At 38.4% G+C, this 14,955-nt stretch overlaps 1 protein-coding gene across 1 annotated transcript in view; it reads right to left on the bottom strand.

Annotated features, from left to right (window-relative positions):
- The window catches only part of LOC134672115 (oxysterol-binding protein-related protein 9), a 130,465-nt gene that overhangs the window by 20,838 nt on the left and 94,672 nt on the right, over positions 1-14,955 (bottom strand). The window contains exon 9 of the mRNA XM_063530029.1: positions 9,761-9,858. Within this exon, the coding sequence (XP_063386099.1) occupies positions 9,761-9,858 (98 nt within the window). The remainder of the gene's footprint in view (positions 1-9,760; positions 9,859-14,955) is intronic.

Below are 14,955 nucleotides of genomic sequence, written 5' to 3'. Positions count from 1 at the left end.
CTTCTGTGCCAGTCTGTTCCAGGTTTTGCCAGCTGTTTTTACCAGATCATCCTCCCATCTTCTGAAAGGTTTTCCTCTCTTTCTCTTGCCCTCTCTTGGGTACCATAGTGTTAATGTTAATATCATACTGTTATTTTATTGTCCGCACTGTTACCTAAATATTCGTAAAAGAAAATAAGCAAAGCAAATAAGCATAAGAAAATTAGCTCAAAAACCATCAGCAAAATCATCTTGAGCAAGGCTACAAGGAAAAACCGTCTTTGTGGCCCTCATAAAAAAAGTTTGAGTACCACTGGTGTAACCATACTTGATGGTTAGCTCCAAGAGCAACGGGAATCAGAGGGCCTACCGCGAACCACGTTCGACGTGTTGCCTCCCTGTCACACTTACGTACGAATTTACAAGTGCGACAGAGAGGCAACAAGTCGAACGTGGTTCGTGGTTGCCCTCAGGTCTGACGTGCGTCATACGTTATGAAGGTTGCCATTAGGGCTCAAACAATTTGCATACATTGTTCCCGACAGTTGATCCCGGGCTTATGTTTTCTCTGCGATATGATGAAATGGCGGTGTTTTGTGTAAGGACATGTAAACATTTTACGCTTGTTTTGTTAGAGTAATAGTTGTGAATGAGACGGAAAATTCATAGCCGTATTGTTGTACATATATGGTATGGCAGTGGCGCTGACTTGCTGCCACATTATACTTTGACTTAGTGTTGTAGAGATATACACATATGTATGTATTTAAATTTTCAGGGAACTAATGGCGTTAATAATGTTTACTCTAATTAAACAGGCCCTGGCCAGGATAATGCTACGTTGTGTTAGCATTTTTTTGAAGCAAAAAGTTATATGAAAGTAATTATAATTGTATTAGTCAGCACAGTCTCTTATGCCGGCTACATACGTAAATAAATCGTAGCGATTAAACTGTGCAGTCCGATTTGCGCAGTTTTATCTACCGTGTGTGTGACAAATCGTTGTCGATTATCGTAACGATTTGTCATACACACGGTAGATAAAACTGCGCAAATCGGACTGCACAGTTTAATCGCTACGATTTATCGTTAACGTGTGTAGCCGGGGTTAGGCTATCCACGAATGGTATGTCTTACCTTACCCATCGTTATTTACGCGATACCGGCTTAACGATAACACACAATAATGGCAAGTCAAGTGTAACAACGCGAAGCCTTACACACGCTATCACACACGCTCTGGGGACGTGTCTTCGACCTAATTTATGCAATAGGAGTATATCTCTTGATTGCGGTATACAACGTCAAATTCGTGAACTGAACACACTGTTTGAAATACGTCTGTCTGATATCTCCAGTGGTTGTGTTTGAATAATGTACATAATAGTTTACTCTAATCCCAAGTGGTTGTGACTAACGTCACAGATGAGTACCTACTTAGCGAATTTCAAGGGTGTAAGTTGCTTAACAATGGGTACACAAACTGTTCACTTGTTACGGAACTGTGCAGTAACGGAAAGTTTCTTGTAAACCGACACAAATTAAGGAATAAAGGCAAGGATTTTTAAACTACGACATACTAACTGTTACGTAGTCAGGCATAGCTCGAGTTTCTTTAACCCTTATAGTTCGTTTTTTTAGCATTAGAAAGAAGGTAAGCGATCTTGGCATGTCTTTTAATTGAAAAACGCTTTTAAAAAATCAGTAAGTATTACTTATGAAAGCAGAAGAATATAAATGGTCGTATTAGATTCACAATTGTTGCATATTTGCCGTGACTTGATTTTAAAAACGTGTTTTTCAATTAAAAGACACATCATGAATGTTTATCTTTTTTCTAATACTAAAAAACCGGGCAAGTGCGAGTCGGACTCGCGCACGAAGGGTTCCGTACCACAATGCAAAAAAAAAAACAAAAAAGCAAAAAAAAAAACGGTCACCCATCCAAGTACTGACCCCTCCCGACGTTGCTTAACTTTAGTCAAAAATCACGTTTGTTGTATGGGAGCCCCATTTAAATCTTTATTTTATTCTGTTTTTAGTATTTGTTGTTATAGCGGCAACAGAAATACATCATCTGTGAAAATTTCAACTGTCTAGCTATCACGGTTCGTGAGATACAGCCTGGTAACAGACGGACGGACGGACAGACGGACGGACGGACGGACGGACGGACGGATAGCGAAGTCTTAGTAATAGGGTCCCGTTTTACCCTTTGGGTACGGAACCCTAAAAAACGAACTAAAGTATATAGTTAGGTACGACATATTTACTGAATTTTTTTACAGAGAATTATAACTTCGAATCAATAAACTAAGGTTCTAATTCAATTGATTGGACAGCCAAGAGAGGATTCTACAGAGTAAACGTGTCATGTTCTGGATGGAGGCATTAAAGCGCCTAAGCCTTTCTTCTGTATAAAGTCAGTATAGCCAGTGATTTAAGTACATAACAGTGTCGCGGTAAAGCCCAGCCCTGTTCGATAACAAACACGCGACGTCTACTTTATACTGTTTCCATAACTTTTTAGGGTTCCGTACCCAAAGGGTAAAACGGGACCCTATTACTAAGACTCTGCTGTCCGTCCGTCCGTCCGTCTGTCACCAGGCTGTATCTCGTTGAAATTTTCACAGATGATGTATTTCTGTGTTATAAGTGTGAATCATACTTAAGTTAATAAGTGTGTAGCGGCCTTAAATAGAATATAGATATCTATGGGACTTGCAATAATGGATCTGAATAAAACTCATGTTGATTAACAAGCTCTTGACTTTAAATATAATATTCATACTTAAAACCTATGAACATTACATGGCGCTGCGGCATAGAAGACCAAATATTAGAAAACAAATGAAGATTTCAAGAAACAAGTCATAACAAGAAAAATAGTAAGAATAAAAGAAGCGAGAAAATGGCAGAAGGAGCAGAGCATGGCGTTGTGGGACTAAAACCACCAGAAAAACTGAACAACAATGATTTTAAAAAATGGAAACAACGATTTGAGTTATATAGAAAAGCAAGCGGAGCTGACAAGAAAGATGATCAAGTACAGGTAGCATTATTGCTACACTGCATGGGTGAGGCTTGTATAGATATTTACAACACGCTCAATCTTGAAGAATCAGCTACATATGTTGAAGTTATTGCGGCGTTTGAGAATTATTTCATACCTCGAAAAAACCTAAGTGTAAATTCTCACATATTTTTCACTAGAAATCAACTTGAGGGTGAGAATTTCGACAATTACTTAACAGAATTGAAAAAGTTGGCCAAAGAATGTGACTTTGGTACACTAGAAGATAGATTAATAAAAGATAAGCTAGTATCAGGTGTCTTCAATAAGAAACTGACAGATAGATTACTCCGGGAACCTGATTTGACACTAACGAAAGCGATCAATATATGTAAAGCAGCTGAGCTAGCTAATGAACAAGTCAAACAAATACAAGGAAAAAGCTCAGTAGAAAAAACAGAGGTGCAGGTCATTAAGAAGAAACCAATAGCAAGAAAAGAGCAAGCAGCAACCAGTGGCAGTAAAGGTGGCGGTTCAAGCGGAGCAACTTACCATCATCAAGGCCAGCAAGCGTCAGCCAGTAGCAGTAAAGGCAGTTCAAGTGGATCTACCTACCATCGTCAAGAAAGCAGACATCATGCAGAGTGCTACAGGTGTGGCTACAGTCATGAAAGGAATAAGTGTCCGGCGTATGGAAAAACTTGCAGCAAGTGCGGCAAGCTGGGACATTTTATTAAGAAGTGCAGATGGAATAAGATAGGTACAGTAAGAGTACAGTATTATGGTAGTACAAATCCTGAAGACCAAGGCACGAGTGACAGCGATTCACAAGAGATAGACATTTCAACGGTTAGCAATAAGAAAAGTAAAAGTAGTAGTTGGTATGAAAACGTCCATTTTGTGGAACAGAATAAAGATTTCAAATTTAAGCTTGATAGTGGAGCTGCTTGTAATATAATATCCAGATCTTTATGCCACAAAATGAACATATTTCACTTTGAAAAATCAAATTGTCATTTGACTAATTATAGTGAAGAAAGTATTTCTACAGTTGGTGAACTTAACTTGAAGTGTAAAATATTAAACAAAGAATGTGTTATAAACTTCCAGGTATGTAAGAATGATTATGTGCCAGTATTAGGGTTGCCTACATTGGAAGAATTAGAATTAGTAGAAAGAAAAGTACAGGCTGTGACAGAAAAAATAGATATAAAAAATTATGAAGAGTTGTTTAAAGGGATTGGAAAAATAAAAAATTATGAATACAAAATAAAGTTGAAGGAGGGTGCAACAGGTAAAATAGAGTCTTGTAGACATGTGCCTTTTAAATTAATATCAGATTTAAAAAAGGAGTTAAATAGTTTAGAAAGAAAAGGGATTATATCCAAAGTGCAGACACCCACCGAGTTTGTTAGTTCATTAGTAATGACTAGGAAGCCTGACAAATCATTGCGTATATGTTTAGACCCTCAGTATTTAAATACTCAAATACAGAGAGAACATATTCAAATCCCGACCCTAGAAGAGATAACAGCTAAATTGAAAGGTAGTAAATATTTCAGCACATTAGATGCCAATAAAGGATTTTTTCAAATAAGTTTGTCGGAAGACAGTCGAGAGTTGACAACATTTAACACCCCTTATGGGAGATATTTTTATAATAGATTGCCATTTGGGTTAGCGTCCAGTCCAGAAGTGTTTCAAAGAGTGTTCAGTAGTATTTTAGGTAGCATTCCAAATGTAGAAATTTACATAGATGACATACTAATTCATGCACAGACAGAGAGTGAACATGACCAAATTTTAAAGCAAGTGTTTGAAAAAGCAAAAGAGTATGGAATAAAGTTTAACAGAGCAAAGTGTCAATTCAAAAAACAAGAGGTAAAGTATTTAGGGCATGTTCTCACAACAGAAGGAATGAAAGTAGATAGTGACAGAATTAAAGCTATTACAGAAATGAAAGAACCTAGTACTCATAAAGAATTGTTGCGTTTTTTGGGCATGATTAATTATGTGTCAAAATTCATACCCAATGTGTCCGAGGTGACAGCACCTTTGAGACAATTAAATAAAAAAGATGTACCATTTATTTGGACAGACTCACAACAAAAGGCTTATGATAGACTGAAAGAACTGATATGTAAACCACCAGTGTTAGCATATTTTGAAATAGATAGCCTTATAACTTTGAGTGTAGATGCGTCAAAAGATGGATTAGGCTGCGTGATTTTACAGAATAATAAACCAGTAGCTTATGGATCTAGGGCATTGACACCGACTGAACAAATGTACAGTCAGATTGAAAAAGAAAGCTTGGCAATTTTATTTGCATGTACTAAGTTTCATCAGTATGTATATGGGCAAGAGTTTATTGTAGAGTCAGATCACAAGCCCTTAGTTTCAATTTTTGCCAAACCGCTTAATAAATGCCCAGCTAGATTACAAAAAATGAAAATGGCATTACAACCATATAGTTTCCAGGTAGTATATAAACCGGGTAAAGAATTGCTAGTAGCGGACCACTTGAGTAGGTCATATTTAAATGACACTACACCAACATATGAAACAGATTTAGAGGCTCATGTTGCTATGGTAGTGCAGAGTGTAAGAATAACAGATAGGAAATTACAGGAAATGACAGATGAGACAAGACAGGACAGAGAGTTACAGTGTGTTTTAAAATATATATTAAATGGATGGCCCAATAGTAAGAATGACATTGAGAATGAGGCTAAAATATACTATAGTTACAGAGATGAGTTGACAGAATATAAGGGACTGATTTGCAAAGGAAGTCAGATAGTAATACCTAAAAGTAAAAGACCTGAAATTTTGCAGAAAATTCATTATGCACACTTAGGAATTGACAAATGTAAAGCTTTAGCTAGGAAAACAGTATTTTGGCCTAATATGTCAAAAGAAATAGAGGATCTTGTTCAAAATTGTGATGCTTGTAAAAGTTTTCAGAAAAATAATAGGAAAGAACCATTAATAAATAAGGAAATCCCTGATAATGCATGGCAAATATTGGCAACAGATATATTTTTTCTCTATGGAGAACCTTATTTGTTAGTGGTGGACTCATACAGTAAGTTTGTTGAGATTGGTAAATTGCAGGATATGAACACTACTACCTTGATAAATTGTTTAAAATCAATATTGGCTAGACATGGAGTATGTGACATATTGTATTCTGACTCAGGCTCTCAATTTACCAGCCATGATTTTAAGAAATTTGCCAATGATTGGACATTTGAGCATATAATTATTAGTCCAAAGCACCATCAAGGAAATGGATTAGCTGAACGTTATATACAATCTGTAAAGCATATGCTGAAAAAGATGATATACACTAATAGAGACATAAATTTAGGATTGCTCATGTATAGAAATACTCCAGTACATTCCAACTTAACTCCTAGTGAGTTATTATACAAAAGAAAAGTAAAGACAATAATACCTTGTGTAACTGGAAATGATTGTAAAAATGATTTTAATTATAAAAATTCATTGACTGAAAATCAGCAAAAACAAAAGATGTATTATGATCTGAAAACTAGAGCCTTACCACAGTTGGAAGTAGGAGATAAAGTAAAAATACAAAATGAAAGTAACATCAAGCCCTTACAGAGTGGCATAGTGGTAGGAAAGGCTCCAGGTCCCAGATCATATCATGTAAAAAATGAAGATGGAAATATTATAAAAAGGAATAGGTATATGTTAATAAAGGGTGGGACTTATAAAGAAAACAAATTGGACTATGATGACATTGTAATAAATAATGATAGGATACCAGATTTGCCTAATGATGTAGATATGGCTCATGGTTCAGGAAATGTGTCCAGGTCCAGTTCTTTTAATGATGTTATGCCTATGCCTAGTACTTTCTCAAGGTCTGGTAGACAAATCAAAAGACCAGTTTACCTTAAGGACTATCAATTAGAATAATGTTTTTGAATTTAACATGTGCCATCCTTTCTAAGTGTTTATGAAAATAATGTTTAATGATTAATGTAACTTTTGTGCTTATGGAAAGGAAAGGATGTTATAAGTGTGAATCATACTTAAGTTAATAAGTGTGTAGCGGCCTTAAATAGAATATAGATATCTATGGGACTTGCAATAATGGATCTGAATAAAACTCATGTTGATTAACAAGCTCTTGACTTTAAATATAATATTCATACTTAAAACCTATGAACATTACATTCTGTTGCCGCTATAACAACAAATACTAATAAAGATTTAATAAAAATAAAGATTTAAGTGGGGCTCCCATACAACAAACGTTATTTTTGACCGAGGTTAAGCAACGTCGGGCGTGGTCAGTACTTGGATGGGTGACCGTTTTTTTTATGCCTTTTTTTGCATTATGGTACGGAACCCTTCGTGCGCGAGTCCGACTCGCACTTGCCCGGTTTTATTCCTTTCTAAATTGTTAAATGTAAGTTATGTAGTACCTAATGTGAATTTGGCAATGACGGGTACTCGAGGTGGTATTTACTTTTGAAAGTTTTGAACCGTATAGGATTATTTGGAGGGTTTTAGGATTTATTTAAGCTTGGTATGAGGTACTATATTAATAAGGTTCTTATGAGTGTATTTCGATTATAAATCATTTTCTCTAAGGATAGTGTGTGACGGTGCTTAAATTAGCAAAAGAAGTAAAAATTTACACAACCATATTATATCGTGGTCAATCTTTCGAGCAAGCCTTCTTGAGCTTACCGTGGGACTTAGTCAATTTGTGTAAGACGTCCACCAATATTTATTTATTTATTTATTATTTAATTCAAGGGCCATAACCAGCACTTTGGCTCTCGCGCTACATTTCCACGGGCTCAAAAGTCAGAGCTCGCAGTCCGGACCCGGCCCGTGGGCCTTGAGACCCCTTCTATAACCTAATGATAGTTCATCGCAGACTAATATATTACGAGCAGCGGCGTTTAGAGGACCTGGATGCTAAACGCCATCTCCATAAGACGTAATCGATGCCCTCGTATACATACAACTCAGCCGGCGGCCAGCTCTATTGCGCACCATGCAATCACATTTTCAAAACCAAGTTTGGCTCCACATCCGCAAGTCATATTAGAGCGTTCCATGTTCCTAATTAAAAACATTTGGAGGAAGTGTATATAATATAATACGTTCACACCCGTATTATAGACCTATAAGGTGATACGGATCGTTGCTTAACCGATCATTAACACGTCAGCTGAAATTCAAGTAAAAATTTACACAACCATATTATATCGTGGTCAATCTTTGGAGCAAGCCTTCTTAAGCTTGCCGTGGGACTTAGTCAATTTGTGTAAGACGTCCACCAATATTTATTTATTTATTTATTATTTAATTCAAGGGCCATAACCAGCACTTTGGCTCTCGCGCTACATTTCCACGGGCTCAAAAGTCAGAGCTCGCAGTCCGGACCCGGCCCGTGGGCCTTGAGACCCCTTCTATAACCTAATGATAGTTCATCGCAGACTAATATATTACGAGCAGCGGCGTTTAGAGGACCTGGATGCTAAACGCCATCTCCATAAGACGTAATCGATGCCCTCGTATACATACAACTCAGCCGGCGGCCAGCTCTATTGCGCACCATGCAATCACATTTTCAAAACCAAGTTTGGCTCCGCATCCGCAAGTCATATTAGAGCGTTCCATGTTCCTAATTAAAAACATTTGGAGGAAGTGTATATAATATAATACGTTCACACCCGTATTATAGACCTATAAGGTGATACGGATCGTTGCTTAACCGATCATTAACACGTCAGCTGAAATTCGCGGCATTAGTTTATTGACCTATCGTTCGCGGCATTGTTTTCCAAAGCAATTTGCAAATGAAGGACGTTGAACAATAACGATGCGTATAGTTGTGTTGTGTACTCATGCGGCCGTTTATACCAAACTCAATTAAAGTTTGATCTGATAAAAGGGATTGAACGAGGCATATCAGAGATACCTGTTAGGTACTTGAGACCAGATATATTGGAATAAACGTAGATTATATTAGGCGTTGCATCTACTCACTTAATTAGGATTGAGCATTTCAAATTAACTTTGTATTCATCAATAGGTAAGCCATCGATTATGAATTCATATATGAGCAGTTTGAGGTAAACAAACTAGGATCCTGGGAGCCTAGAAACCGATGCAATGTTTAAGGAGCTAGCAAAGTTAATGCTATGGGTGACCACTAACTAAATTGCTAGCTCTTTCCTTGCTTAGCGCATTAGGAATCATCATCGGCCCGATTTTATAAAGCTACAGTTCACAATTTTAGCTGACAATATCGCTCTAAAGCCACCCGTCATTAGTCAAGCAAGTGTCAATCCCATGAATCCCATCAATGTTGCCGATCACAACCTGTCAAATGGTAACTTACACTTTAGTGATGTACCGACTTTTAATTTGACCGACAAGCCGACTAATCGGCACTCGGATGGCCGATTAGTCGGCCGACTAGTCGGGAATGCCGACTATCTACACTTTTATCGTGTCCAGCCTGTGCACAACGGCATCGTCGCTAGTCTTCTTGGCACCCTTTAGTATTGTGACGCTTTAGGGCCGTATTTCACCGGGACACCATGGCGCAACCACGCGGACACCAGATGAGATACCCTCCATAGTGCTGTGTACATTTTATTGGTGGCCGTCGAATGGTTGCGCTGCCGAGGTGTCCGGGTGAGATATGACCCTTAGTGTAGTTACTTGCTTGGGTACTTAGTGTAGTTATCCAAGATATCCTGTGGCACTTACCATCATAGTCGATCTCTCCATCTCTCGTCCGCGGCAGGTCGACGGGCGGCGCCGAGTCCGGCTCAGGCGCGCCCTCTGCCGGACAATTCCGACTTGCACTGTAACAATACAAACTATATGGTAAACATGGCACTTACACCTCATTTTCAAGTAAAGAATTGATGCCCTCGTCCTCAGGGCACTGTTGAAAGGTTCTTCGAGACAAGTTCGAAACAAAAGCAAACTCTAATGGAAAACTTTCTGTTACCGTTAGAAGCACTCAGGTCAATTTCAAAGTTGGGTCTTATTCCAAACTATCTTCGCATCAGTTTCATTTGTTGTTAACCCTTTGAACGCCTATCGTGTGCGGCGCGAAAATAAACCTTGTCGTAATGCACGAGGTTTGATATTGAGATGTAGCCGCGCGTGACTTCAGCAGTCAGAGGGTTAAAGGCTCAGACGGTGCGAGATTTGAATCAATTCAACCGATCAATCAAGTAACACAAGTTATTGAAACTCGCATACCAATCTTTAAATTAAATTTAAAATGGAAAACTCACTGCTTAGGGCAAGCTTTGACCTCGTGACCTTTTAGAACACTGCTGGTCTGATCGCTCTAATCAACTAAGGCCCACTTGCACCATCCCAATAACCCGGGGTTAAGCGTGTAAACCGTTAACCTAGTGTCAAATTGTACTGGTAACCATGGTAACTCCAGGTTTAACCGGTTAACCTCGGGTTAGTAGAATGGTGCAAGTGGGCCTAAGCTACCGAAGTTTTGCAGACAAGTGTTATCGTTAGGAGACTTCTTTGGTTTAGTACCTATACACACGTTAACTCGCATACATTCTCGCACAAACTATGTAAATGAGGCTTTAGATATGTTGTTATGTAGAAAACGTTACAATATAACTATGTGTGTCTTAAAGATCTTTAAAATCCAAATGTCCCAATGAAAAGGCAACACAACTTTGCTTCGTTTTAAGTCCGACATTAAATATTTTATCGCTGTTTACTTTGGAAAGTAACATAAACGATGGGAACTAAAAAAGGAATGATGAGAAACGGTTAATTATTTAGCCCTGTGAGTTCCAGTTCATTGAAATGACGCATTTTACTCTGACAATAATTTTAGTAGGGATGTTTGTTCCCTAACGCATGTGCATTGTTAAGCTAGTTGTACACTGAGAGAAAAATCATCACCAGGAATTAAAAAACAGTTCTGTACTGGGGGAAAAAACCGGGCAAGTGCGAGTCGAACTCGCGCACGAAGGGTTCCGTACCACAATGCAAAAACAAAACAATAAAAAAGCAAAAAAAAAACGGTCACCCATCCAAGTACTGACCACTCCCGACGTTGCTTAACTTTGATCAAAAATCACGTTTGTTGTATGGGAGCCCCATTTAAATCTTTATTTTATTCTGTTTTTAGTATTTGTTGTTATAGCGGCAACAGAAATACATAATCTGTGAAAATTTCAACTGTCTAGCTATCACGGTTCGTGAGATACAGCCTGGTGACAGACGGACGGACGGACAGCGAAGTCTTAGTAATAGGGTCCCGTTTTACCCTTTGGGTACGGAACCCTAAAAAAAATGAAGTTTTAGTAATAATTATAGACGTTTCACTATTTCTATAAAGTTTATTTATTTCTACAAACAGCTCAGTAATCCCAAATATAATTTCAACAAACAGATAATAGTAATTGCAAGAACTAATAGAAATTGGAAAAGTCAATTTGTTCCTATTAGTTAACTCTCCTTGTCCCCGGATTAAGTTTATTTTTGTAATAATAAGTGTATTTTTGTTGTACTTTTCTCTCAGTGTAATGTATGGGATTTTATGTTTGCTGTTACATGTGACAATTGACATATAACGCCATACACTACAACAGCGTAAACATGCGCTTGTTTGTTTACGGCTTGTAAACAAGCTTCAAAACATCAAAGAAATGTTGAAAACATCGTCTGCATTAAAAAACAGCTAACTATAGAAGCCATTTTGAAAAGTGATCAATCGTAAACGAGTAATATCCGGCTTACTCGTCACAGGACGCAAACGATCGGAAAAACCGGGCAAGTGCGAGTCGGACTCGCGCACGAAGGGTTCCGTACCATAATGCAAAAAAAAACGGTCACCCATCCAAGTACTGACCACTCCCGACGTTGCTTAACTTTGGTCAAAAATCACGTTTGTTGTATGGGAGCCCCATTTAAATCTTTATTTTATTCTGTTTTTAGTATTTGTTGTTATAGCGGCAACAGAAATACATCATCTGTGAAAATTTCAACTGTCTAGCTATCACGGTTCGTGAGATACAGCCTGGTGACAGACGGACGGACAGCGAAGTCTTAGTAATAGGGTCCCGTTTTACCCTTTGGGTACGGAACCCTAAAAACTGGATATGTAGCTCGCGTTGTATTTTTCAGCCGTTTATCAGTAACCTGAAACTTTCGGATTATTTACGGTAGCCGATAAATTTCAGGCGATACGGCTTTACTTCTGTTTTTATAACAGGGATTTTTGGCTTTCAATTAAAAGTTTTTAGGGTTCCGTAGAAAGTATAGTTACGGCAATTTTTATGATGATGAATATGATGATGATGACTAAGTACCTAGATGTTGTGAATATCTCTTGCTTTTTTATGTTGGTTACTTAGCTTCTTTAATACCCTACAGTCCTAGGTTTTAGATTTTTTACCTAGTATAACATAAACAAAACGGTTAAATGTGTGTCGCCTCACCCGAAAAAGAGGTTTCCGTACGATAATATAAAGCATCATTATACGTATGATGTTTTTGAACAAGTAATCAGTTGTCCATGAGAAAAAAAACACATTTGATCTCCTTGGGCGCTTGTGCCATTGACAAATTATTAAATGGTACCCTTCGACCGCGAACCATATTATGAAAAACCGGTTAAGTGCGAGTCGGACTCGCGCACGAAGGGTTCCGTACCATAATGCAAAAAAAAACAAAAAAAAAAGCAAAAAAAAAACGGTCACCCATCCAAGTACTGACCACTCCCGACGTTGCTTAACTTTGGTCAAAAATCACGTTTGTTGTATGGGAGCCCCATTTAAATCTTTATTTTATTCTGTTTTTAGTATTTGTTGTTATAGCGGCAACAGAAATATATCATCTGTGAACATTTCAACTGTCTAGCTATCACGGTTCGTGAGATACAGCCTGGTGACAGACGGACGGACGGATGGACGGACGGACAGCGAAGTCTTAGTAATAGGGTCCCGTTTTACCCTTTGGGTATGGAACCCTAAAAACGGAACACAAATGGGAACAAACGAAATAAGCAATTAATACCTAAGTGTAACGAATTGCGATTTCGCCATTACTTATACGCAGCGACAGGATATTACTGCCAAGAAAAAAGAATCTCTTCGAAACCAAATAATGTTTCCGTTCATTACAAATATAGCCTTTATTGCACTCTCATTAAAGTCCATTTTACCTTTAATGACCCCAAAATTGCAGGGAAGTAAAGGCAAATGGAATGACATAAGATTTGCCGCAGTGCAGGGTCCAGAAACAAAGGAAAGCTTAGTGGGCACATTGATCTCGACCTACATTAGGTTTGCGTATGTTAAACCGGGATTTAGGTTATAAATGTTAAAATGTGTGATGTTTTCAACCAAAACCACATGGTCAGTTGTCGATAACGTTGATTTCAAATTGAAGCTATATGGAAATAGCGCCTTATTGACAACCGACAATAAGGACCATTTTGGTTGAAAATGGCTCACATGTACTTGCGATCCCTGAAAACACCTTATCACATGTTTCAAAAGAAAAATATACAAAGTTTACGTTTTATATTTACAGGTTTGAATATCATCCAATGCACAATTTCCCGCTATTAAAAAAAGTTAGAGTTAGACCTAGATAAGTCTGCAACGATTTTGATAGCACACGCAGTGCAAGTGTTATTTCAAACGTCAAACCTCTACGATAATTAATATAATTATTATTTGTCAAGAAAAGCTGTGCCATCGCCCCGCCCATACTGTTGACTGTAGGTACAGTCGCCATCAGATATATCGGAGCGGCCAAGGTGTTCACAATATCTGAACACGCACTCTAACGCCCTGACAATAGAGGCGTGTTCAGATCTTTGTGAGCACCTTGGCCGCTCCGATATATCTGATGGCGACTGTACATCGGTGGACCTTATGCCTTTTGTGATTAAGGTCCACCGATGTACAGTTAGGAGTGATGCTGTTTGTACGGTTGAGTCGCTCGCGGCATAATACACGTAGGGTCATTTTTAGGGTCCGGTGGCCAAAGGGTAAAAACGGGACCCTTTTTTTGACGGAGTGGGAATGCGTTTAAAAACGGGACCCTATTACTAAGACTCCGCTGTCCATATGTCTGTCTGTCACCAGGCTGTATTTCATGAACCGTGAATTTTAGTTCGTACGGAACCCGCGGTAGGCGAGTCCGACTCGCACTTGTCCGGTTTTTAAACTCTAGTCAGACTTCTATATTTATTCTAGTTCATTATGAAACTACACAACGGGACTTAATCGCGTATTTAAGTTTAAGTCCCGTTGTGTAGTTTCATAATGTTAAATAATCGTGAAAGTTTAAATCAGTGTTATTCTAGTTCGTTGCTTAATATACGTAGCTGTGCTGATATCCCTTTCTTCAAACTCAATCCAATCTCGAGATTCTGAATAATTACAGCAGTACGAATGCCGGCATCATTCCGTGATTCCGCCAACCTCAATTGAGATCACTTTCACTTCAATACGTCAGTACGAGGCAAAAAACCTCCAACTACTCAGGCCACAGGCAAGACATCCTCCAGACTGAGCATGGTAGCTCTACCCCCTCTGCCACAATATACGGTAGTTTTATTCCATTTTCGAGTCGAAGGTGTCTTTGTGTGACGTCCGTGTCTTTGAACGGACCAATCACGGCACGGGACCTCGATCACCTCGTCCCCCGCACCCCAGTATTTTTGACAGCATCGGTTTCATTAAATAATTGCTCAAAACTCCGTCTAGAGGATTCCTAGTCTATGACTCAGGCATTCAATTTTATCTCGTACCCTTGTACACCAGCAATATCATCAAAGGAATCATTGAGTAGTCTCAAGGATACCTGTGACTTATAATAAAAATCCATCCAAGGAAGGCGATAGAAAATACACAAACTTAGACGACTTAACCTAACCCTTATTGCAAAGATATAAAATC

Source organism: Cydia fagiglandana, chromosome 16, assembly GCF_963556715.1.
Source record: "Cydia fagiglandana chromosome 16, ilCydFagi1.1, whole genome shotgun sequence".
In the NCBI taxonomy this organism is placed as follows: domain Eukaryota; kingdom Metazoa; phylum Arthropoda; class Insecta; order Lepidoptera; family Tortricidae; genus Cydia; species Cydia fagiglandana.
Note: the sequence above shows the minus strand (reverse complement) of the source record. Positions and strands in the feature narration are given on the sequence as shown.